The 26561-nt window shown below is 43.2% G+C and overlaps 1 protein-coding gene across 1 annotated transcript in view; it reads right to left on the bottom strand.

Annotated features, from left to right (window-relative positions):
• drosha (drosha ribonuclease III) overlaps positions 1-26561 on the bottom strand; it is an 88242-nt gene that overhangs the window by 16203 nt on the left and 45478 nt on the right. The window contains 4 exon segments of the mRNA XM_054623256.1: positions 1438-1543; positions 7420-7577; positions 12865-12909; positions 21327-21397. Of these exon segments, the coding sequence (XP_054479231.1) occupies positions 1438-1543; positions 7420-7577; positions 12865-12909; positions 21327-21397 (380 nt within the window).

Genomic DNA, 26561 nt, shown 5'->3' with positions numbered 1-26561 from the left:
CGCACGCTTCTTACATGGAAAATAAACAAAAAATAAAACATCAGAACATAACCACCACATGGAATAATTCATCGGCAGACAGAAAACGGTAAATGTTTCAGGGAGATTGCACGCTGCTCTGTTTAATATTGCATTGTGACTCGGAGCTCGGCGGATGACAACATGTAAGGATGGGCTGAGGTGCATTTACGTCTCTAAAAGGAAAAACACAAACATGTTAAATATAGCTGCGAGATGTGGAAAAAGAGCAAATAGAATGCAAGATGACTGTCTGAATGTGTCTTGCTGCGATGTGCCCTCCTTAACAGTAGACACGCAATTGGAGCCACACACACACGCACACGCACACACACACACACACACACACACACACACACACACACACACACACACACACACACACACACACACACACACACACACACACACACACACACACACACACACACACACACACACACTAGTTGAATGAGCACTTTTCTCCCCCATTTGAAATCCATTTCAGTTGTACCCCATCTCGACTCTTGGGCATAAGCTTTGCTGGAGCTTTCAGTCTCTCATAGAAAGCTCCCTGGAAGCTTTTTAAAAAAATAACTGACGTCACGGCCTCCATCTATAAGGAATAAATGTCGAACAAACGCCGAACTGCAGAAGGTTCTTATTCAGGTTTAGCCCGGTTCAATCCCCATAGCCTCGAGTGCTCTGTCTTCTGAGCAGAAGTGCCGATGTGGGAATGAAAAGAAGAGGGAGTTGTAATGCCGTCTGTCAGAATATGGACTTGCATGTTCAAAGTGTGATCATTCTGCTTTGTACCTGTGCTACAAGCCGTGCAAGGTTCTACACGCACACGCAACTTATTTTTTGTCAGACGCTTGACAGCTGGGGCAAAAAAAAAAAAAAAAAAAAAAACGCCAACAAAAGACGTGTTATTGAAAACCACTGAGCAATTCTGTCTCGTGGAAATACCCATCACAAGGAGTACAGTATACATGCAGGCGCAGCGTGGGACGAGGAGTGGAAGAGAGTTATTTTGTGGAAAACAAGCGGAACAGGAAGAGGGTGAATACCTGGCTGGCACTCAGAGATTCAAAGATTGATGGGAGGGAGAAGGAAGGAAAGAAATGTATAAAAAAAATCTCCCACACACAAACACAAAAGCGCAGCTGAAACTGCATTTCAGGTGAACTCGTGTAAGATGCAGCGTTTTTTGAGCAGCTTTAGACAAGCAGAGGCACAAAGACGGAAGAAAGACAGAACAAAGGTGTAAAGATGCAGATATAGACGTGAAAAAACAAAATGTGCATTCTCCAAGAGCTGGAGGGGAGACTGTATAGAGTGTGTGTGTGTGTGTGTGTGTGTGTGTGTGTGTGTGTGTGTGTGTGTGTGTGTGTGTGTGTGTGTGTGTGTGTGTGTGTGATTGAAGCGATTTGATCTTACCGTCAGATGTCCTTCATGGTGGTCAGGAAAGTGGATGAAGAGGTACTCTGTGGCCACCAGCTGCATGATGGAGTCTCCAAGGAACTCCATCCTCTGGTTGTGGCCCCTGGACAAGAGGGAGCAAGGAAAAAAGAAAAAAAGAAAACAGAAGTTTATTGAGGGGGAGTGATATATAGAAGGGATGAGGAGAGGAGGAGGAGAGGGCAGGGTGGGTTTTTATATGAGGTTATACAGCTACCCATCAGTGTGGCATGAATGGAATCTCGCTCTCCCGACAAATCTACCAGGCTTTTAGTCTTTTTAACGGGGAAACGGTGCAGCAGGCTGATGTACATTTCATGGGTGGCCTCCGGGAACAGCTGCACTGACAAGCTGTGTGACAACTCGGAGGCAGCCTGAAGAAGAAGAAGAAGGAGAAGAAGAAGGAGAAGAAGAAGCCCTTCTGAAGAAAAACGCAGAGCTTTGATTGCAAAAAAAATAAAAGGAGGGGAAAAAATGGCTTAAAAAAAAAAAAAAACCTCTGGTACACCTGCAGGAGTCATGCCTGTCAAAAAAAAAAATCAAAAATCCTAAGCCCATAAAAGCAGCAAGCGTGCACAGAGAGTTACAGAACAACTTTCAGCCTTCTAACAATTCCTAGAAAAAAGAAATAAAGCACGAATGGCAGCACTGTACATCAGCTCCCTGCCTTTCTCCCCATCAGTGAGATGCAGGTCATTAATTAAACAGAATTATAGATTAGCATTGCAGATGTGGGCTGGTGCTGTGCCAGGCAGGCAGGAAGCATTGGGGTGGGGGGGCGTAAGTACAAGCTGGGAGTTATATATATATATATATATATATATATATATAAATATATATATATAAATATATATATACAGCAGCAGCAGCACACGTATCCATCTATATATATGAGCTCGTCGCAGGAGGGGAAAGTCTGAAGATGAGAGAGAGATGCAGAGGTAGAAGACGAGGAGGAGGCCGACATCAAAGAGGGATAAAGGTCAAAGTTTATTGTCCGATTTCTGGCGCCTCTGCCTTTTCATGAGGCAAAGAGATCTGAGGACTGAAGCAGCAGCCTCTTTAGAGCAGCACTTCTGGAAGCGTACAAAATCTATGATTAGGAATTTATGTTGATTATCTTTTTTTTTTTTTGCTGACTAAATGTTTAGTGTATAATAGAGACATTTTTGACGTGACATTTGAAAAGCTGGAAGCAAAGAATGTTAAATAGGAATGAACTTTAGGAAAGACTAAATTAATTGATTATCAAAAGTATTGCAACTTACTTTGTTTCGATCAACTAATCGGCTAATTTTCTAAACTCTTAATCAATGGTGGAGCCTCAGAAGGAGCGCAGTGGTTCTGAGGAGGAACTTCACCACCATCTGTTTCACTAATCGAGGACTGCTAATCACTTCTCTCACCCACGTCGCTGCATAAGAGGCAGAAGAGGAGGGAGAATCAATTCTAGTCACTTAAACCACAACAGCAGCACTTCTGGAAGCGTACAAAAACGTTCCAACTGACATGACTATGATATTGCACTTTTTTTATTTTCTTATAGTACATTCTTGAATTCATTGCAATCATCTTTTGTCTTTTTAGAGATTCAAATAGTGCACAATTTACCAGCACACGGGCTTCAAACTGCTTGACCAACAGTCCAAAACATATATATTTACTTAACAATATAAAACACAGATTAGCCACAACATTTCAGAATGAGGCAGAGTCCATTTTTGCTAAATAAATGACCGACATCACGGTTGATTCACACGCTGTCAATCATTGAGTTTCTTTATATGAGTATAAGTAATAGAAGTGTTGGCTGGCGGCCCAAGTCCCATTTCAATAATCCATATATACCGTACATTATAAAAAGGAAAGGGTGTCTTTAGATAGCAAACGTATAAAGATAGCAGAGCAGTTACACAAGTTAGAACTTGAAAAGCTTCTTTTTTTTCTGTCTCTAAGGTCCAGAAGTGAGCTTCATTAGGAGGGAAGGGACAGCAGCCCGACACGATCTCCCACATTAAAAATAATCACAGAGCCTCTTAATGAAAAGGCTCTGCCACAACACATGAGAGTGGTGTGAAGCGGCGGTTGGGGTGGAGGAGGAGGAGGAAGAGAAGGGGGAGGCCAGTGGGAGGCTGAGAGAACTCCCTGTTCCTCCTGCGCTTCAGTACCGTACATGTGGGGCAACAGGTTTGCTGCGGATTTCATCCCTCTCAAGATCCATACCATGCATACTGTATGTGAGCCTGGAGACGGTGGGGGGGGGATGCCAGGGAGTGTACGCTGGGTGGAAACAGATCGAGAGGGGGGGGGGGGGGAGATTTCATTTCATGTCCAAAAGGAGGCAAAGCAAAAGGAAAGGAGTGACAGTGAGAGACGAAAAGAAGGAAGAGAAGAGATAGAGCGGGTCAAAAGAGGAATGCGTCGCCGTGTGAAGCGGTGCAAAGAGCCATCCCTTATTCACTTCAACAGCAGAGGCACAATGCCTCGGTAAGGTGGGGGAAATTGAAGTAAAGTGTGGAGCCGGGGTCTTTATTCGCCTTTGACTTTGATCTAAAATACCTCTAACAGTCCCTCTGAGGAGGCGGCGACAGACTGCCCAATCCCAAAGAGAGGGAGCACTCCATCTTTAAAGGACCGTTTTCCTCTCCGTTCTTAGGGAAGCGATGTTCTTGTTTCATATGGGCATGCTTGTGTAAGGTTCAAATGTGTAATCTGCAGCAGATTTTCACAAAGTGGGACATTCAGTGTCAATTGGGGGTAAAGGCAACAGCAAATAAATACATATGGCTACATCAAAAGATCAATATAACCTCAAAATGGGACTTCAATTTAATTAAATCTCAGAGTCTCTTTAAGGACGATAACACTGAAGAGAGGGAAAAAAGTGTGTTTTTGCTGCAGAAGACGAATGTTGCTTGGCTTTAAAGTTACAGTACCAATGATATTGAGTCTTTATACACACGCTATTTAATGGACTCCCTAATGTTAATGCCAGTTTTCTTGAAATAGCAAATTAGATGAAATATTTGCACATTATTTTTCAATGTTTTAGCAAAACTTTCAGTTGTCTTGAATCGTTCCATTTGAGTAGCTGCCTTATGCTTTTTGTTTAAATACTGTATAAATACTGTACATGAAACTGCCTACCTACCCAAAGAGAATTCATCATCATCATCATCATCAAACATTCATTTTCACCTGGATCTGGTTGCAGGTAATCTGCAATGACGTTTGATATTAAAGCAGCAGCAAGTCCTGGTGCTGCTTTATCCTTATTCATGTTTCTTTATCGTTTTTTGTCATGAAAAAAAGAAGCTTTTTCAAACTGCAAAAACCAGAAACGTTGCATTTACTGATTTACTTCAACTTTCTATTTGGTAAAATTAGACCGCAACCTCCACTTCTGTTGAGTGAAGCGAGTTGTCTTAAAGCTGCATTCTCTCTCCTGTCCATCAGGGGGCGACTCCTCTGGTTGTATAGAAGTCTATGAGAAAATGACTCTACTTCTCTCTTGATTTATTCCCTCAGTAAACATTGTAAACATGAGTTTATGGTCTCAATCTCTAGTTTCAAGTCTTCTTCAATACAGCATGATGTTCATTTAGTAAATGATGCTCCATTTAGAGTCAAACAGACCATAAAGCAGGGGATGCTTTAGGTTGGTAATAGGTCTTTGCTGCTACCTGACGCCGTAAACAACGTTTTTACGTCACTCCTCCGCATTCCTAATAAGGTAACTTTCGTTCATTAGCTGCTAAAAACAATCCAAGATGGCGACGGTGAAATCGCTGAACTCCGATCTTCATAACGGCAGTCCACAAACCAATGGGTGACGTCACAATAACTACTTCCGTTTCCTATATACAGTCTATGGGTAAGACACATCAACATGTATCAACATGTTTCGAAGAACTACTCTCAAAGCTGCACAGCCAAATGTACTTTCATTCCACAAATACTGAACTTGAAAACAGATGGATCATTTTTTTCACTGACGGTGAAATTCTTGCAACACCCAGCTCTTCCGCTGTGAGAGGAGATAGGAAGCCCAGCGCCTGGGGGGGCCCCGGCTCTCCATTTCTGCTGTCTGATAGTCGCCTCCGGTCTCCACAGCCTCTAAACAGGGTCAACTCCCTTTCTTGCTTCTTGTGCCGTCTTCTTATAGGTCACCCTGTCCTCGATTTCTGCATGAAGTGGAAGGCCAACCCGGGTCCTGTCTCCTCAATCTGCTGCCTACCTTATTGTCTGACCTCCCTCTCTCGTTATGTGACCTCGTTCTCCTGTCCATCACCGTGACCTACTTTGGTCTAACGTTTGGTCCTCGTGGTCGGCCGTTGCTCACTTCCAGCTTTCATGTGAGTCCACTCTATTTAGGTCAAACCTGCCTTTGGCCACCAAAACGAGCTAATGAACATAAATTACTATGAAAATATACGAAATATTTCATTTGGCTCCAGGAAAGGTAACAATTTGGTGGAATGAAAAATGCATTAGGTTGAATGTCCCACCTTTAGTGAGTAAAAAAGGGGTTTTGGATGCGATGCCAAGTTGGAATAAAACATCAACCTTGAGTTGGAAAGTCCTCAAAGTAAAGCTCAGTGGGAGACGAAACTCTGGACCTCTGATCGACTTCACTGACCATGAGCGGGGAGAGATTTGACATTTAAGTGATGGATTAGAACATACACAGCAGTGTGCTGTATGTGGCAAAGCGTGTACACGGACACACACACACACACACACAAACGCACACAGAGCAATGTCCTTGTGGCAAACCTAAGCAAGCAATTACAAAGCACAGCCTGCCAATAAGATATCGGAGGTGTGCTGCCAAGGCTAATTTACTTTAGCTGTCAAACTCACTATTGTGTTGAGTTGTAAAGAACAGAAGTGAGTTAAGCTTCTGTCGCGTACTCAGAATCTGAAACAGCTCAAATTGGAGTCAACGGTCTCATTAGGGAGAAACGTTTTCTTATGAAAATAGCAATCTTTTCAAACTTGCATCCTATCAGTGAGCGAGGAAGGTTGAAACCGTGGCTACACATTGATGACATGTTTGTAACGTAACAGGCCTGGCCGTCCAATCAATGTCAAGACACGAACTAGTAGACGTTTCTAACTTTACTATTGAACAAATGTCAGAGTTGAAAAGGAAAAAAAAAAAATAACCCATTTCCAATGGCATCACAGTGAAACGTTGCAATTAACAAAGAAAAACAAACTAGAAAAAATAACAAAATACAGGTGTGCTGCAGGATTATGTGTAGAGTAAATGTAGTCTGAATTCAATCTGGATTAAAAAAACTAATCTAAGTGAGAATCCAGGGATTCACAGGGTGGAATGAGGCATGACAGTGGGAGAGGAACCTCTGTCAAATAAGAGATGTGGCTGCAATGAATGAGAAAGAGAAAATTTTAAACCTTCTGCCCCAGACAAGCCAGTGAATCAAAACCCCATTTCCCATGAGGCACTGAGGTTATGGCCTCACAGGTAGAAGCAGACTACAGATATGTGGACTTCAGAGTCCCTCCGGTCTCTCCCTCTCTCCCTCGGCTGTGAAGCCCTGGGATTAGGGACTGGGACAAAAAAACGGGCAATGGAGGCTGTCTTTCACCGAGGCACTTTGAACGTGACATTGAAGACATCACTTCTATTATACAGGCTAGTCTTTGTGGCTGCAAGATGTGGGAGCTGCAGGGGGTAAATATAACGATGATGTAGGAGGTGGAGGAGGCTTGAGCATTCACAACAGATAAAACTCCCGGCATCTCCGATCATATTATATATTATAATGCATCATGCCTCATCACCTCTGAAGGGAACAACAAACAAAGTCTGGCTACTTCTGCAGCATCCCTGCAAATTAAATCTGGCCGACTCTCCGCGCCTCACTTTGCATTTTAATTGGCTGTAACTCCATTATGGACACACACACACACACACACACTGACCGTACTTACAGGGTGAGGTGGTTGAAGCCCACAGTCCTCAAGGTGAAGGCTCTGGCCAGGAGACGCACATGTGTGAACAAAATGCCAATGGAGTCCTCGAAGCTGGTGAGTTTCTGGAGGACGGGAGACGTCTCGATCAGCTGCCTGTCCGTCTGAGGCTCCTGGACCTGGAGCAGGAAATAAATGAAATACAATTACCGCCTTGTGGTTGGATGACTGGGGCGGCTGTGGCGTAGTGGAGAGCAAGGTAGTTCTCCAATCAGAGGGTCGGTGGTTCGATACCCGGCTTCGGCAGTCGATGTGACACTTAACCCCAAGTTGCTCCTGAAGGCTTGCCATCGTTGTGGACTGGATGATGATGAATGTTAGTTAGAGTCTGATGGTGGCACCTTGATGGTAGCCTGTCATCAGTGTGTGAATGGGTGAATGATATGTAATATACTACTGACTGTAAGTCGCTTTGGATAAAAGCGTCTGCTAAATGACTGTAATGTAATGTAATGACTCCGCCAATCGTGTTGCAGTTTACAATCATGATTTTATCCCATTAGACACCCGTGTGAAATTGTTATAATTACATATTGATTCTTGAGTTATGAGGTCACAATGATCTTGACCTTTGACCACCTAAATCAAATCGGTACATCCTTGAGTCCAGATGGACTTTTGAAGATATTCCCTCCAGAAAGTTTAGAGATATTGCGTTAACCAGAATGGACCGTATGTAGGACGGACAGCCGATAACAGAGCCTCCGGCCACAGCTGTCGCCAGAGCAAAGGCATAAAAAAAAGCATGGTCTGGTTACAAAAACGTGGGCCTGCAGAGATCCTTGTCCTTATAGAGCACAGGTATTTTAGTAGGCACAGTCAAAATGTCACAATGTCTTCTTCATTGTTTGGGCTGGCGTCCTTAGCTCCATTGAAGGGAAATCTCGAGTCATGAAGACCAAAGGATAGAATCCAAGGTCAGTGAAAACAGAGTTGGTTTGTGGCTTTTACAGGAAAAAGCTGATTGCCTAAATGTTGTGTAGCAAAACAGTCAGATAAAGAGGACATTCTTTTGGAAATAATATAATTTACTGAGCAATTATACACAGTCACCTCCTGGAGGAGAAGCAAGACCATTTAAAATGGTAAAAACCAGGCAAAAACTAAAAAATAATCCTGAATTCTCAAAGGTCGGTAATTGTATTTCTCCAGTACCCTACAGCGATGGAAAAGCAATGTTTTTTTTGTTCGGAGTGTGTTTGCACAATGGCTCAATAGGTCTTATAGCTGTTTTGCCAACCTTCCTCCAAAATCTAATGCAATAAGATAAACGATAAAAGTACCAGGGCATGCATAACTATCTTGGCTGCGTCCAGGGAAAGACAGTTTCTAAAATGTTTAATATTTGCCATGTTGTTTATTATGGTTTTAACCTTTTTTTTTATTTTTTTATTATTGTTTTCACGTTTCTCTGCACACAAGTCTGGTGCAGTTCAATTGCAATCAAAATAATCTGACCCAATTGCAGGAAGAAACTGAAGTGAAAGAATTAAAGTGCATGCTGCATACTAGATATGGGAGATTATTCCAATAATTATCAAAATATGCTTACAATGCTTACAATGGCACCAAACCTTTCCTTACTGAAAGGTAACATCTGTTTTAGTGAACACTGTTTTTAGTGAAAAAAAAAAATGTATCGTAAGATCAACCTGCTTAAATTAAGAGAAAAAATAACATTGGGCAGCTTTTTCAAGTCACTAATGTGAATATATTCACATTAGTGATAACTATTACAATAATGGAAATTCACCATTTACTCTGATTTGGACTAGCCAAACGGACTACGGCTTGTGAAAATGCCCTTAAAGTTCAAATTTTGATCCAGAATCACGCCAAGATACCTAAAATCAATGTATTCAACTTTAATGAGAATATCAGGCTTTACCATGTTTTAAAAAAAATGAAAGACTATATCTACAAACAGTTAGGACTCAGATCCAGCCCTGTGTGATTCTTTAAAACAAAATTGTTAGCTTTGCAGCTTCTAACTCAGCTGTTTTTGAATATGTGTATAGAACAGTATCATCTGCATACATTTGCAGTTCAACACCAGGACTGTTTAGGGAGCTCATACATATATAGGGGAGATGTGAGATAATAGTCTTGTTTTTTCATGCATTATTTATGATGTATGTATCTCATACACTATTAGGAATAGCACATATAAATACATATGAGCTAAGTCTGTAACATAGCACAGGCGGCTCATTATCCTAAGGATTAATCTATGACAACCAAAAGGAGAAGAAACAGAACAAATATGTGTCCAGTAAAAAAAACAGCGCGATCACTGCAGGGATTCTTGAACCACTCAGTAAAAACAACAACTACTTGCTTAATGAAGTTGTTGCGCATATGAGCGTCAAATAAATTCCTTAAATGAAATGAACCTCCTCTACAGTATATGCTGCTTCAGGGCCTGTTTAGAGTGTGTGTTTTTTATTCCGCCTCAAAACATACTCAGATGATGTGGAGCAGATTGAATCTCTTAGTCATTAAGTTTTAAGTCAAACAGCTCGCTTTTCTCCCTCTCTCTCTAAATCCGGTGATTCAAACGGTCAATTAATAACTCTGGTGACTCAGTCGTACTGTAAGTCTGGTTTGGTCTAAAGCAGGCTGCATCACAGACTCCCGGGGCCTTATGACAATGATGAGTCTTGAAAGAATCATTTTTTTGGGGGTTGTGAAAATCCCTGTAGGTCATGTCTTTAACATAAGCTTTAGGGCTTGGTGAGTTAAGAGGTATACGAGGTTCAGCGAAAACACGCTCCTCGCTTTGACTTCGGTATTTGCTCATGTCTGTGCTCATTAGCAAAATAAATGATATGCTAAAAGAATATGTGCATGCATGTTTGTTGAATCAAGATATATCCTTATGGGTGCATTCATTAAATTGCAAGAAATATCTAATTGGTCTCTGCGTGGAACAACTGTAAGCTTGACCAAGACATAAAACAGAAACATCGAGCCACGTCATCTCACGTGGACATTCAACAGGAACTGTATTTACTCTTGATAGCGTGCTCTGTTAAGCTTTACATAAAGTGCCCCAAAAATAAGAATGAAGAGAGCTACATTCAAGGCTCTCCAGGGGAAGATGGCCACTTTCTTCTTTTTCTCAAGCATCTTCTTTGTCTGTGTTTTCATGGAGAGATGACGAGTAAACAGCTTCTCTCAGAGCCTCCCATGTCAAGCCTCTCCATAGAGCCGAGATGTAGCTTTAAACTCAGTATTTTAATTGGAGTGCTGCCGGTAATGTCATGGTTCCATCTTCCAATATGTCCTATAAAAAAAAATAACATTTCCTTTCTGCCTCTTTCTCCCCTCTGTTAATTAACGAAAGGCGTTTAAATGTCATGCATCCAAACTAAAGGCATCTGACGAGTTCAGCACTCACAGGAACTTGCTATCCTTCAGGGGGAATGGCCAGCAGCAAGGCTTCAAACGAAGTGAAGAGAGGAAGGGGGGAAAAAATAAAAAATCAACAGCAGTAATGAAAAAAAACAACTTTTGAAACGCCTTCAAAGCATCACTTCCAGCTCGGTCCAGACAGAAAGCAGAATCAGAGGCGAGGTCATCTGAGGCCAAAAATTAAATAAATAAAAAAGGCATGCATCTCCCCAATAAACCAAAGACTAAGTTCTGAAATCCACACTCAACGTAAATGACGTTCTGGTAAATTATTCTGGAGAGCTCGGGAGTTGATGATGCGCTGGCGCGGATCGAGCGAAACACGAACGACATGAAGACGTGCCCGTCAACCACGAAGCATCGCACCGCGCTCGGCAAGGCACGACGGTGGCACGGCTAATGCATGCGTGTATGCCAAACACGGCTGCACGCACAATTACCCACGCCATGGCGAGCTGCCACTGCCATCCACTCCAACCTCATTAAGACGGCTCGTCTTTCACCTCCGTTTTGTCATCCGCGTCTTGGCGAGCAACAGGAAAAGGGGGGGGGTGACACCTTGTTAATCCTCAGCAACAATTTTGGGCATAACGTTGTAGCCTAAACTCCCGGAGGGCTTTTCATCAATTATAGAATAAATAATGAAATAAATAATGAAGGGTAGGATTCTCTTTTTTTCTTCCTTGTGTGAAACAGCTTAGATTATATCATCTCAGGACCAAAAGGTCAGGATGCTATCAAGCTACCGAGAGGTTGGCACAACTTAACAGGCGTTACCCCGCTGGCAGGGGACCACCCCGAGGAAAAAAAAACCTCAGGACGTGCACCGTGTGTGGTAATGAGGCCGCGGCTCAGAGGCGGCTAATGACTACTCACACGGCACAGTGTGGAGGTTTCCCCCACACACACACCCTGCACGCCGCAGAGAGGTTGCAGGGCCGACCCCGGGCTCCACCCTGACCACGGCGCCCGCCGCTGTGCAACTCTTCAGGAATAGAATAGACTGGGGAGTTTATACTGAGCAGCTGAACCAATAAACATCAATGCACTGTGTGGATCTTCAGCAATGAGGATGGAGAATACAGGGGTGAGGTGGCAAAGAAAAAAAATATTTATATATGTATATATATATCTATAAACAGAGAATAAACGCAGATGCATGTAAAAAGAAACACAATGTTATTTTGGGCCAAACATGGATATGCAAAAATGTACATATGGAGACTCATGCACACGCAGGGAGATGAAGAGAATAAACTGCTTAAAGACGAGTCTCGGCATCCACACAAAGAAGCACTTTCTCCACACAAACACATCAGAGGGAAGGAAGCCTGACGGTCCCTGGAGGCCCCATGTGATTCGGGACTGTAATCCTGTTATGGCATCTTTGATCTCTTCTTCCAAATCCTAATTTCAAACAAACACTGTTGACATGTTCAATGTTTCTGGGCAGATCATGCAAAGCGAAGGCACGGCAGAACAGAGGGAGTGTGAAGAGAGACGGAGAGAGTGCGACGCTAAAAAAGAGGCATGATGGTGGAGAAGGAGAGAAAGAAGGAGCGATGGAGGAACCGAGTGAATGAAAAAGAGGATTAGGGTCTCGACCGAAATGGGGGAGCAGCGAGACACGGGAGCAGAACAATGAGGACTAGTGGAAGGCTGCTGGGGGCCTTGTGACAGCTAGAAAGAGCTCTGTCAGCCTCTGGCAAAATAACACACACATAACACACACACACACACACACACACACACACACACACACACACACACACACACACACACACACACACACACACACACACACACACACACACACACACACACACACACACACACACACACACACACAAAGAAAGGAAAAACATACATTCAGGGTGGACAGTTTCAAATGGGAGAAGGTTTTTTTGTGTCTTGGAGGGGAGAGGTGAGCGTTAATGGGGAGGCACACCCAGCCCAAAATAAACATCAATAATAAAACATCTGTGAACCAACCTGCAGGGGGTGTGGTGGGTAGTTGAGCCAGACCTCCTGTAGGCCCTGCTGAGAGACAAAAAAAAGGAGGGAGGGGGGGTTAGATGAGCAGGCAGAGGAAAGAAATGACAGCGTTTTCCCTTGAAATACATTTAAAGTACAGATTAAAATAATAAATGACTCAAAATATTTCAAAAAATAACTTTTGTGCTATATTTTAAGTAGCAAATACGTGTTTGCTCAACAAGCATTTAAGGTCCCAGCTTCAGAACAAAAACCTTGTTTATATAATATTGATTTTCAAGTATCAAACATTTCTTTTGTTGGATTTCATCAGCGCTTCGTGTACTTTCTGTGATGAAACGGCAGCAATGAAAACTTTGATAAGCTACTCTGATGGACACGAAACCTTTACACTGACACAAAGTTCTGATGTTATCCTGTATGATTATTAAAGTCAATCAAAACATACTAAAACAAAAAGAAACTGTGAAAAATAATGTTCTTAAACTGAAATGAAATAAAAACGACATCCTTTAAGAGAGACTAAAACTAAACTGCATCGGACTTGTTTCATATCTGACACTCAAGTAGTGCAAAGACTCAACATTAATGGTACAAAGTTCTCCAACCAAATATTTTCAGAAGCCTAAAAAAACTACAACTAAATATATAAAGACAAAACTAAATATTAAACTTCAACTAAACCTTTCTAAAAACCTGAAACTAAACTACTAAATAGAGAACACACTATGAAAAAAATAAGAAAATAAAAGACTAATCAAAAATAAAAACTATTATAACCTTTGTACATATAAAAAGGAAAAAACCTGGGAAGCTAGCCCAAAAGCTAAACAGAAAGTTGTAATGTGCGTTCCATGTAAGATTTCTGTTGACGGTCTTATTATCTCTCACACCTCCACCATTGATTTGTATGGATGTTTATGATCAGAGCCTGGGGAATGCATTGTCTATTAGCGTCTCCAGCTGTCTAAAACAACGAGTGAAGCTAACGAGGAGCATAGATCTTCTGGCCCCGTTAACTATTTATGTCATTTACTGGTTAACATTGTTTATTAAAGCTGCAGTAATTGATTTGTTTTGGCCACTTGGGGACAGTGAAACAAGCTGTATAAACAATATTGACATATTTTCACTTATGCCTTGAGAAATTGTAAGAAAACAATAGCTTCCTTTTAAGCTAATAATCAAGCAGATATCGAGCAGCGTTAGCATTTATTTGGAGTCATGTTTCTTGACACAGAATACAGGAAAAATAAATGATGATAAACATTTTTTTTTTCTAAGCTTAAAAATATCAATTCAATATTAGCTCTGCAGCCAACTAATCGACTATGTGCACCAGCTCGTTGCTAATTTGGGAGTCTGGTCATACTCGTGTGCATCCATCACTATTTAGTATATAAGTGAAGCTTTAAAAAAATGCCGTAAAAAACGACACGTGACTTTATTGGTGGCGATATGAACGAACATGAATGAGCCTCGTCACTCGAGACAGCAGCTCCGTTTCACAATATAACACTTGATGATAAAGTTTTGTTATTTATGAAAAAACAACTGAGATTGCTATGATGCGCCACAGATGGTTCTATGTTTGGGACACTCTCCATTCCTTTGGTCCAAGTGCCTTCAGGTGCCATCAGCTGCCTCAACAGGGGGGGGTCTGTATATCGACCACCCACTGGGGAGTAAAGTTGGGGGGTTGGATTTTAGCAGAAGGCGAGGGAATGTTTTAGGTTTGAGGTTTGGTAAGATTTGAGAGGTGTGTTGTCTCTGAAGACACACATCCACGGTGCTGGACTCCCTCGGCCTCCCCCTCTCGCCCGTGGAGAGAAATATCTGCAAGACCAACATGTTTCTTCAACCCTGCTCTGAGGTTACCGCACGAGATCGAACGGCGGAAAAGAAAAGAGGCTGAAAAATAGACAGCACAGAGAGAAAGAGAGAGAAAGAACTAGAATGGGGGAGGGAGGGAGGGAGTAGAAGCTGTGGCTCTCAAGTTGTTGCCAAGGACAACGCCAGTCAGGAGCAGTTTTGGGCCTGGGGTCTAATGTTGGGTGAGTCATAGCGGCGATAGAGATGTGGCGAGGCCCTCTAAAGTACAGTATCACTCAGGTGTTTAAAAAGGTTCAAGGAGATAAACCTTTAAAAATGCGGCACTAGCCCACGGCGGCGGGGGAGAAGGGAAGGGGGGGGAGGCTGTGTGTGGTCAACGGCAACGAATGGGGCGCCTCATCTTCTCAACCCAACCAGCTGGCAACCCATCGCCTTGAGCGGCCGATGAAAAATTCATGACGGCAGTCAATACATTTGAGCAAATGCTTCCTTTTCGGGTTGCTTGTCTCTTTGGCTGTGACTGAGGTTGAAAGGCACTAAGTACATCACAGGTATCAAGTCAAACTGGAGCCGGTCTGTGAATGCAACATGGGCTTTTTTTAATTTAAAAAAAAATTATTTTACACGTAGGGATTTTTGGGGCGCCACACTAATCGACCTTACAAAAACACACATGGAAGATACACGTGCACAATAATATATATATCTATATATATATAGATATATATAGATAGATAGATGAAAGTACAAGGGAAAAAAAGATAAATAGAGGAAGTGAAGTGTACAGAAGTTGCGTCGGCTTGTGATCGAGGCTTGTGATTAAAACGGGTCCACAGGGCGCACACAATCCGCCCACATGCTGTATATAGACCCGAACAGCTAATGTTTCAATTACAGCCATTCCAAAGACAAGGCAGACAATGATTAAGCCAGCATCGAGTGGGGGATTTAAGAATAACAACAAGTTTTTTTTTTTATACTCCCAACTCTCTGTCTCTCTGTGTCTCGCTCTCTCTCCCAGTGCGAGGAAGGTATAATTACTGGGGACACAAATCATCATGTGCAGCAGCTGAATCCCAGCCGCTTGGAGGATGGAGCTCTTGTGTTACAAACAAATAGAGAGGGAAGAAAAGAAACATATGCAAACATGTTTATGTGAATGTCAACGGCCAACTCTGTAAAAGAGCGAAATGAAAGGCTACCATGCTCTCCTGCTTTAAAGGTTGGGCTTCAATCAGCGCCGCTAGAACCCACGAGGGAACGTAGACCGAGGCTCAGTCCTGCACATACTCAGGGTACCTTTTAACCCACGTCCTCTCTCCCCCCCCCACCCCCTGGGGGTGTTGGCCATCCGTGATTGGGGCATAATGGTGCTCCTCGCCGACAAGGTCCGCTGCTCCTTGACAAATTGGTCTCTAGCTAGAAGCTGCCAATCAATCCATCAGACGTAGTAGTGCAGCAGAGAGATCGATAGGAGATAGCGTCGCTAATCAATACCAACATGAAAGCAGCCCTAAGTCCAAAACAGAGGAGGTTTCTATCAGTTAATGGTCAAGGTGATCTTCCACATAGAAGAAAAAAGTATTTGGTGGAGTCCAACACGTGATTTACACTTTTTACAGATCCTGTGAGTGTGGATGTGGATGTGCTCGTGCATCCCTTTTCATTATTATTTTATCCCCACTAATGGCTGATGAATGTACCCGTTAGGAATTTGGGAATGTGGTGTGGGAGGGGTTGTTGGGTGTGCTAGGGTCTGGGTGGGAGTGGATAGAATAGAGGTTTGTGGTTTGGTTCTTGTTATTGTTTAAAAGTCCTGTCTGACAAATCAAACACTAGTTCTTTCTGCAACTTTTTTTGGTCAGATGCACCAGATCACTTCGGATATATTGAGCGGCTCTAAAGCTGACAAAAACATTTAATTTCATACAAACTTTCACAATAAAAGTCCCTGTAAGTTTGTAAATTAAAAGCTTCAATTTTGAAGCAGTTAAATCAAGAAGTGCTGGTTTTTTCCATCCCTTGTTGGGTGGAAAGATGATGGAGACCAACATTCAATAAATTGTCCGGATTGTGCCCACGTTTTCCACACTTCACTGCGTGATGATCGGATGACAAAAGTTATCACTGATCACACAAATGCAACCAAGGCCTTGGGTATGTCAGTTTATATTCACCCTACTGGTGTAATATTGAGAAAATAAATTTGAAAGAGAATGTGAGCATTCATTCATTCATTCTCCAAACCAAGGACACAGTAGAGAGACGGACGCACTCTCATTCAAACATCAGACATATTGGCTGTAGTCGTCACACCACAAAGCGTACAGACTGCACAGACATCTACAGAGGACATTAAAGGGACATTGGGGTGTTGAAAGAGCAAAGAGTAGCAGAGTGAGAAGAGAAGTGGAGAGTTTTGTTTGTGGTCCATGTCACAGAAAATAGAAACATTCACTCGTTCTCAGCGAGGCTCGTGCCCAGCGGATGTTCTTTTAAAAAAGGGAGCACAAATAAATAATCTGTGTTGATGCAGAAAGGACTAGCTGGAGCCAGTGAGGTGACCTATGGAGGGGAGTTAGTCATGAGCCAGCCTTTCACCTGTATGAGCATGTAAGAGACCAGGATAGTATCAGAGTAGGTCATGTTTATCAAATACTGTTGAAACTCATTTTACAGGCCAAAATACCAACACTGTTAACAATATTTGCCAACAGAACAAAGTAAAAATGAAGCTGCTCTAAAAAGCTTTTAGCCACTGGAACCAGAAGGGAGGAAGATGGCTGCGATGCCATGCTGCCAATAGTGACCATCTCAGTTGTCACAGCAACCTTTGGTGTTCGAGTGCATGTGCTTTGGGGCGGCTAACTCGCTCATGGCTAACTAGTGAGATCATCATTATGATGATAGCTCCTCAAAAGAGGCACTTCTCCCTCAGGACAGAAGCGCGGCGGCATTGACATCTTCTTCTTCTTTCTTTTTTTACCCAGAAATACTGCGCTGCTGTTGAGTCCAGGTTGGGAGCAATGGAGCAGCTCCGCCTGAAGAAGACGCTCGCTGCCTCTCTGCTGACGCTTTAATAACCTTCACAATAACATCATTAGCAAATTAGCATCTATTGTTTCCTCCGGGCGCCTGTGTGCAATGAAGCTAGATTCCATCCCCGGCAAGGGCCCCGTCGTTTGGGAAACCAGTGCCAGCAAAGGTGATGTGTTGAGAGGAAAACAAGGGGGACGGAAATAACTGTTGCGCTCCAGCCATGAATGCCATACCAATTAAGGAATAACAGAAAGAGAGCGAGAGAGGGGGAGAGGGGGGGAAGGAGAAAAGAAAAAAAAAAACTCGGGGCCAGTGTTTGTCTGGCAAGGTCTTGAGGTGGAAATTACATGCATGCTTTGTCTTAGGTAGTCAATTCTGAATTCTACCTCCGGAGTTGTGGAGCTTTTGTGTCGACTTGTCATAAGGAGGACTGGAGCAAAACATCTGCGGGGGTAATGACATCCTGGAGTGTTGGAGAGGGAGAGGGAGAGGGAGAGGAAAACAAGAGGGGACTAAAGAGAGAGACAGCAGCCAGCGTCCCGTTGTTACAGAGAGACATGGAGGGGATGGGATTGATCAGCCATGTGTGAATGGAAGAGCACGGAAACAAATAGGAGAGGAAAAAAAGTGTGAAAAAGAAAAAAAGTGTAGAGTCCCTCAATTTAGCACTGCCTCTCATTAGCTCGGTAATGTTCTGTGTGAAGAACCCGTTCTCGAGTGGTGGTGCTAGAAATACAGAAGGATTCGCCCTCCCTCCACCCTCCTCCCTCCATCCCTCCCTCCCTCCATCCCCATCAGACCACCCGACTGGGGTCTGGCTTGCTTTCTGGTCCGCGGCCATCTGTCTGCTCTCAGCTTTGTGTGACAGGGCAGCCATCGGGAGGATTCATACAGACTGAGGATTGAAAATCAGACTATTTCAATCCTCAGACTGAAGGACTGAAAGATCTTCAATAAGTAGAAGTTCTCTCTCTCTCTCTCTCTCTGCGTTAAGTGAAGTGAAGTGTGTGATATTACCACAGATTGACTGCATTTAATGGCTGGGTCTTTATCGTGGATTGTTAGGATCTGTACATGTTCTTTTTTTGTAGTGCAACTTGGCAGCACTGACATGATTGGCTGTCACGTTGGCGGGGAATGGTGGTATATATCAGAACACATGCAGAAATGCTCAGTTTTCTACTGTTTGGAGATCAGCCGTCCATCCTCGTCCTCTGCAGGTAACGTTAGCGATGTCACATGGAGTTTGATCATGACACTAGGCTAACAAATAAAAGCTAATCACTTATGGAACTACTTGTTTTGCTGATCAAGACAGACTAGTTGTTTACATACAAGAATAATGAAGCAATGTTGATTATTTTCTTAATTAATTGTCTTTTTATCTCACAATATAATCAAAAAGAACCGATAAGAGTATATGTGAGGGACTGAATTGATAAGAAGACTACTAGTATTGACAAATACCCATCCATAGTCATTGCTGCCTAATGCGATCCAAACAAGGCTTTTCAATGTCTGCAGGAAAGAATACAACGACTAACATCACTGCTGCTCATCGACACTAAAAGTTGCGGACTGGAGGCCACGCCCATTGCAGTCACCTGACCACTCCCACCCATTTCACCCGTTCTCATGTGTTCACTCTACCTGGTTGATAAGGAAACAGTTATCAGTGAACTTCATTTGCAACAGAACAGATGCTTCAATTAAGCTGCAAAGCTCACAGTCATCTCCAGCAGATGGAAATGTTGAAGAGACATTTTAAAGTGGAACAAAGAATACAGATCACATATCCCACATTTGGCCATTTTTTGTTTTTACAAGCTCTTATGAGATTTCAGAATTGTATTTTAGATCTCACTTCAATGTCCTCATTCACCATTAATGTAAGATCCTGTGATGTAGTTTTACAGTTAGATTGAGTTCATTTAAGATCATACTCATTATCTACTTTGGTTTATTCCATAAAACATGCTACTATTACACCCTTTTCTTTAATCGTTATACATGGGTGCTCCATCTGGAAATGATATCATAAGCCTGCCTATCTTTCCTCTCGGAGGTTGTCTCCCCGAGTGATTAAACAAGCAAAAATAACAGCAGGTATCCTTTTTGTACCCCTGGGATACCAACGCTGCTGCTTTATTCTGCATTAGAAGACTAAGATGTTTGCCAGTGTGTGTTTCTCTTTGTCTGTGTGTTGACTGCGGTGTTTAACTGATGGTGACGGTTTACCCCCATCTTCAGCCTGCTCTTTAAAATAAAGTTACTTATGTGAAATGTTGTAGCTTTTTTTTTTTTAAATCCACATCTGTTCGGCAGCTCCCTTGTAAAGTTGTTGTTTTTTTTTACAAGGGAATCTCTCACCATCACACAAGTAAAGACCTTCAATTCACAACAACCCAATAACTAGATAACGGCTGCAGCCTTTCACGGCCAGAGGATGACAGTAAAACGACCAAGGACGTTGAGCCCTCCACCTGGAAACAAATACGCTGCACTCAAACACACAAAGGCCGCCCAGGCAGTAGCCAAGCATCGGGACAAAATCAAGGCCTGAATGTTTTGTGAAGAAAATTGAAAAAATTGTAAATAAAAAAGCTTTTCAAATTGAAACTGAATTATTGATTGCATTAGTTGCCATCAACACTGAAAAAAATTGATAGAATGCAAAAAAAAACAAAAACATTTCAGTCAAATTGAATAGAGTTTATATTTCTAGCAAGTTTGTTTTTGTTTGGGATGATCCCCAATTAATGACCCCCAGTTGTTTTTGTTTTTCAAAAGATTTCTTCCTGAAGCTTCTGATCTGGTCCCTCAAAGGCTCCCGGTGTTGATCAAACACGTTCCAGCCGTGTGTCCTGTAGTGTGTGGGAGTCGCTGATCGAATCCCGGACGAGCACCCCTCAACAGCCAATTAGAACTCGGCCTGCTGCTACATGCTAGATGTGCTGCCGGTTGATTTAATTGACTCATAACATTTTCTCGCCAAGATAAATGCAAATACTCATCCATTCATCAATTATTCATGCCTGCTGATCACACACGCGCTCGCAAACAATAGCAGGTGTCCTGCTCGAGCCTGGCAAACCGCGATGTTCCGCACCTCCAGTTCATTTCACAAAACATACAAGCCGAGCTATGGCTTCATCCCGATGTTATTGTTTTATCTTTGTGCGTATCAGTGAACGCACAATAAGCAGCCAGAGTGAAGTATTGCACAGAAAAGAGAGATTATGTGAGATCTCAGGTTCTGAGAGCTCGATATGGTGCAATATGTGGCGGTTGCCAAAACATGAAGTGTGTGGGTTTCAAACAAATACAAAAAAAAGAGGCGAAGAAATCTGTGAAAACATTAAAGTCATGTCTTCTACAAATCGAAGTAAGAAAATTTTGTCTAGCAAGTCCGCAGCTCATCTCCATGACTGATGTGTGTACACACACACACACACACACACACAAAGTGAGCGTCCACAAGAGGAGAGGGACGTACGTTCTTGCAAATACACAATTTGTACATAAAACTACAGAGTGGCAAATGGCAGAGACCATTAGGGTTAAGAAATACACGTTTTGTCAGTTACCTCTGTGTTGAAAAGCAGTCTGCCAAAAAGCTTCCGGGACTCGTCCAAGCCCCCTTCCAAATACACAGCACCTAAAAAAAAAAACAAAGAAGGAGAAACTAAGAATTAACGAGGAACAAAATGAATGAACACCGTTTACAGAGGGAGTGTGTGCAGGAAATCGTGCAGAATATTTTTCTATGATGCGCAGAAACTCACAAATCTAAAGTAACTGTGAAAAGCAGTACATTGCACCAGCTGGTGTGAAAGATTTTTTTTTTCTTTTTTTTCCCCAATTCTGTGGCAATTTCAGACCGCTCTCGTAATGGAAAACTTAAAATTAATTGAACTCGGCAATGAGTTATAATTGCTTTATTAAAAGTAGGAGTGCATTTTTATTGCTTTTTGGCGGTGAGAATGACCTCGGGGTTCCCGTGCAGATCCACCTCCCCCTTGTCAGAGAGCAGGAGGAGGAGGAGGAGAGGAAGGGATGGTTGCATCATCACACCGAGATGGAACAGGCCAAGGTCACATCAACATCAAACTCACGGCGGGCTGACACCGAGTCAGCGTCACATGTATAGGTATGAAAAGGCCTGACAAACACATACAACCCCACATTCAGAGCCATGGACTTCCTGCTCAGATGCATTCATGGACAGTGCGGGAAAAAGAGAAGTATAATGTCCTTCATGTCTCTCGCCTACACAATCCGGCATGACTTATCCGTGCACACGTCCACACAACAAAAACAGAATGTTCTGAATTCAACTTGGATTGGGAGGGAAATATAAAAAACACGTGCGTACACCCACACACACACACACACACACACAAAAGATATCGGACAAAGAAAGAAATTCGATTCAGGATTGGTCCCAAATTGCAGAGAGCTGCCGTCAGAGCGAGCAAAATGAAAAAAGACAAGTATCCCAAATGTCTCTCTCCCTCTCTCTCTCGGTCGGTCGGAATGATATGCAGCATCTCATTCAGCTGCAATCGTCAGCTGCTTTACACAAGTCAACTCTCCTTTGTGTTGTTTTGTTGTTTGGGCTCTTCTACTGTTTTCTACTAAAATCAGTGGAACTATCACGGTGCCTTTAAGCTGCGTACAACTTGGAGCCATCACACTTAGGGTGGCTCATTCAATTTAGAAAGCAATAACCACCTGGCAAATTGGGTATACAATCGTGCAGAGGTTTTTATTATGTGCATAAATGAGCCGGTGGAAATGGGGCGCGGGCGCGGTTGCAAAGTCTAAATGCGCAAACTGCTTTCATGGACGACATCAAAAACATATGAGGGATTCATCATCTGGGGAGGGAAACTGCTTTCAGATGGCTAACAGGCCATTTACACACACATACACACACATACATACACACACACACACACACACACACACACACAAACCGTGAAGAGGCAGCCTACATAACCGACACCATAAAGAAATACAAACAAACCACCTAGCACAAAGACAAACACAAATGCACACCCACTCGATCTGCCTCGCATGCCCTTTGCTTCGAACACAAGAGTGGCAAATTACTAGCAGCCATTGCCCAAATGTTGGCAAAATTTGATTAAGCCTGACAACTTTGTCTCACCCGAGCAGCTACTTTGGCAAGTAGCAGGCTCTCACTCATTTGGAGGACCTTTTTTTCCTAATGCACGGACCTAGTTGAGTGGTAAAATAATGAAAGCAGCCTGTGAATTTGGAAGGCGCCGGTCACTGCGGATTTTAGACAGAGGAGTCATTAGCTGCAATGCTTATGGCTGTCAAAAATCAGAACATAATAGAGAGGAAAGTCCACTTCCTTTCAAAGTGGACCATGGGATCTTGATGCGGGAAAACGTATGCACGTTAGTCAATCGGGTTTTTTTGATCCGGTTTGAATTGTGAGTTTAAGAGGTCAAGAAAGTTGCATTTTGTAATAAAACTGTTAAAGTACGAGACTGAAAATACGTAATGAGAAAGACGACATAACCAATAGTGGTGTAAGGGACCTCTTTCTCTGAAGATGTGAATGTGTTTAGTACCAGGATGTACTCAAACCCACAACAGGTCATGCTTTCGCTTCCCTGGCTTATGAAAAGGATGGATCTCATCAGGTAAGATAACGTTACATTTGTGTGAGGAGTGACCTTGCTAGCTAACAGGCCAAGCTAACTGTCATCATGGTGTTGGTGTTGAAGATAAACAATGGAAAAACTAACTGGGACTAGGAAAAACTGCCACTTTTCTGATTTGCAAAATTATCTTTTAAATTGACAGATATGAAAAAAGGATTTGACCCTCGCCATTGACTACCGTACATATTCTTACTGAAATGATCTCCCCTCTGAGGCACCAGAAGCGGAAGAACTTTGCCTCCCAGACGGCTCCCACACCCCTCGCAGATGTGCAGCAGTAGGCGAGTAATCTTGGACTGTCGGGGCGAGCGTCTCACTGAGGCTGACCGCAGGAGGCTCAGGAGAGGGGAGCGGTTCTTCGCAGCATGTTTTCCATCGAGCGTCAGCTCTGAGATTTGTGGTTTTCACCATAATGTGGACCTCAGTTCTAGACGCCGCTACGCAGCAGATGTTTCCTCTGGAGACCAGCTGTGGGAGGAAAAGACCTCCCTCCTAGGACTGAGTTTTTGAACGTCTTTCAACTATCACTCATAACGCCTCCTTCATGTATGTGAATGCTGACAATAGGGGGGGTGTGGGTGGGGCCGGCAGGCAGATCTCTTCATGTTGTGATGACACAGCAGATTATGTGAGTTTCCCCCAAATGGAGGCCTTAAAGTCGTTGGAACTCAAACTTTTTTTTTTCTTCTTATTCGGTTTTCAAAACTTCTTCCAAGAGGAATGAGAAGGTTTGAGGTAAGCAGGGAGTAAGGGAGAACCCAGTGGGAGCCTCAAGGGATTAAAAAAGGTATTAAAAATCTCAAAGCAACACCTTTGGTGTCAATCAAAGGGCCCGCTGGATGAAGAAACCCAGATATGCAGTTAATTCTAGCGAGAAGACTTTTGACAAGGCAGGCTGTCCGTGCAAAAAAGTGTGCCCCAAAGCGATCCAATCAATCGCACAACTCACCACGATCATTAAACGCAGATCTGTGCTTTGCAGTCCAACCCCGCCAGCCTGCAAAGATGCAGCTGACGCCCTGAATGCACCCACAGCAGCACATGCTAGCATCTCTCTCCGCAGCTCATCGAGCAGTACCATCATGCCCCGGCCAAATCGCTCTGCAGTCTCAAGAGCTGCGGCGAGTTCAAATGCCCAGTACAACAAAGGAGGGCCTACTAGTGAGGGAAGCCTGCCCAGAATATGCACATGGAGGATCACTGACACTTAGTGGTGGGGACGCTGGATTTGAGGGGCTCTTTTTGAAACTTCCAGGAAAACATGATACAAATCTGTTTTCTTAATACAGGCGATGCATTACACCAGAAGTCAAAATACTAATTTAAGAAAGTATTTGAGATCCTAAAAGTGTAGTGCACTTATACTACACAATTTTCTTCAAGCTATTCTCATTAAAGGTCACCTTTACAGTATTCGTTGCAATCTTTGCCTTGGAGATTTGTTAATGAATATCAATAACTTTGAAATGGACCCAAAGATGGAATCCGAGCCTTTAATGCAACCCAACTACAAACTCATAGATTACAAACTTCAACGTGCAAATGTGATACAGGTCGGAGAGAACACAGAGTACAAACTCTAACAAAGCTTTCACCCAGCGCTGAGTAGAGGATATCAGTCATGGCCTGAGAAGGCCGGCCGCTAATGAATCTCCACATCAGTCACGAGTTCTAACGCAGACGGCCACGCCGACTGTACAGTGTTATGTTTAGGAATAGAATTCCAATGTCTGTGGGCTTTCAGTGACCAATAAAAACCCAGAGTCAGGGGCATATGAAACACCAGCGGCTGACAGTCACATTAATAACCTAGAATGAATTATTCAAAAACGCTCAGGCTCTAATCCATCAAATAATATATTAAGCCGCTCCCTCTCGGCTCAACGGGGGCTGAAGCGGCAGACGGACACAGAAAGCAACACATTAAAAAGACGGAAAATAAAACGAAACCCAAAAAACAAACAAACATGAAAATAGAATTTGCACCACGGTTGGCGACAAAGGCAGGCTGAGTGCATTGTGACATCAAACATCTTACTTTTCAAAAAAAATGTGGCTTGGAGCAGGGGGAGGGTGGGGATGCAGAAACAAAAACTACAAAAAAAGAAGAAGAGGGCACGCGTGCAAGGAAACCAACTCCAGCGCTGCTACCACTGCAGCAATTAACAATGGGAGCAGTGCTCGCTTCATGAATACACCGGCTGCATTGTGTATGAATCTGATATTCAGCAAGTGAGAGATAATCCTTTCTCTCCGTTCTTTTAATAGGAAGAGCTTAGAGAAGGCCCTCACAAAGGTTCACCATCTGTATCCCCCATGGCTGCTGGCAGCGTATAATCCACAGATCAACTGTACAAGGAAATTAGGGCCATAAAAACAGAGTGGGGCCTCTTTTCTTCTTCTCTCGATTCTCTTTCAAACAGTCGGGATAGGAAGGAAGCGACGTGGCTTATCAGTGGAGAGGACCTGAGAGGGAAACGGGAGGGCAACAGGCACGCAGGGTTTCTATGAATAAGCAGAGAACGGAGAGAGAGAGAGAGAGAGAGTGGTTTCTAAAGACGAAGAGGTAAAGTGGGCAAGAGTGTAAAGTACAGAGGGAGAGGGTGAGAGAGGGAGGGAGGAGAGGAGGGTACAGAATGGGAGGTGCGCAGGCCAAAAGAGCCCAAATGAGAATGGCTCACTCCGGCAGAAGTTAATGACAGGGGATCAGAAAAGCAAGATTTCCATTCAACACTTTGAATTATTCAGGGTTGCAGGGCACCCATTTGCATTGCAGATGCCTTTGCTTTCCATTCCTCTACCGCTCTCGCTCCCTCTCTCTCCAGCTCTCTCCCTTTTCTTTCTCTCTCTCTGTCTCGAGTAAGAGAATGGCCCTGCCTCGGGGTTAGGAGATAGACACATTCTCGGCTCCACGGAAGGGAAAAGCTCTGCCCATGCAAAGCAGGAGATTATCTGCCATTTCCAACAAAGCCCAGGTTCAATGGTCACTGTGGCAGGGAAACAAATAAAACAAAGGTCAGAAAACATGCATAGTAAGCCGTTAGAGCTATCTGCCTGGGGCCTTGGAAATATTACGAGCTTGTCGTATTCCATCGCGGCTTACAGTGTGCGGCAAAGCAGCCT

This window comes from Anoplopoma fimbria, chromosome 21 (assembly GCF_027596085.1).
Source record: "Anoplopoma fimbria isolate UVic2021 breed Golden Eagle Sablefish chromosome 21, Afim_UVic_2022, whole genome shotgun sequence".
Lineage (NCBI taxonomy): Eukaryota > Metazoa > Chordata > Actinopteri > Perciformes > Anoplopomatidae > Anoplopoma > Anoplopoma fimbria.
The sequence above is the reverse complement of the archived record's forward strand: the minus strand, read 5'-3'. Positions and strand labels throughout refer to the sequence as shown.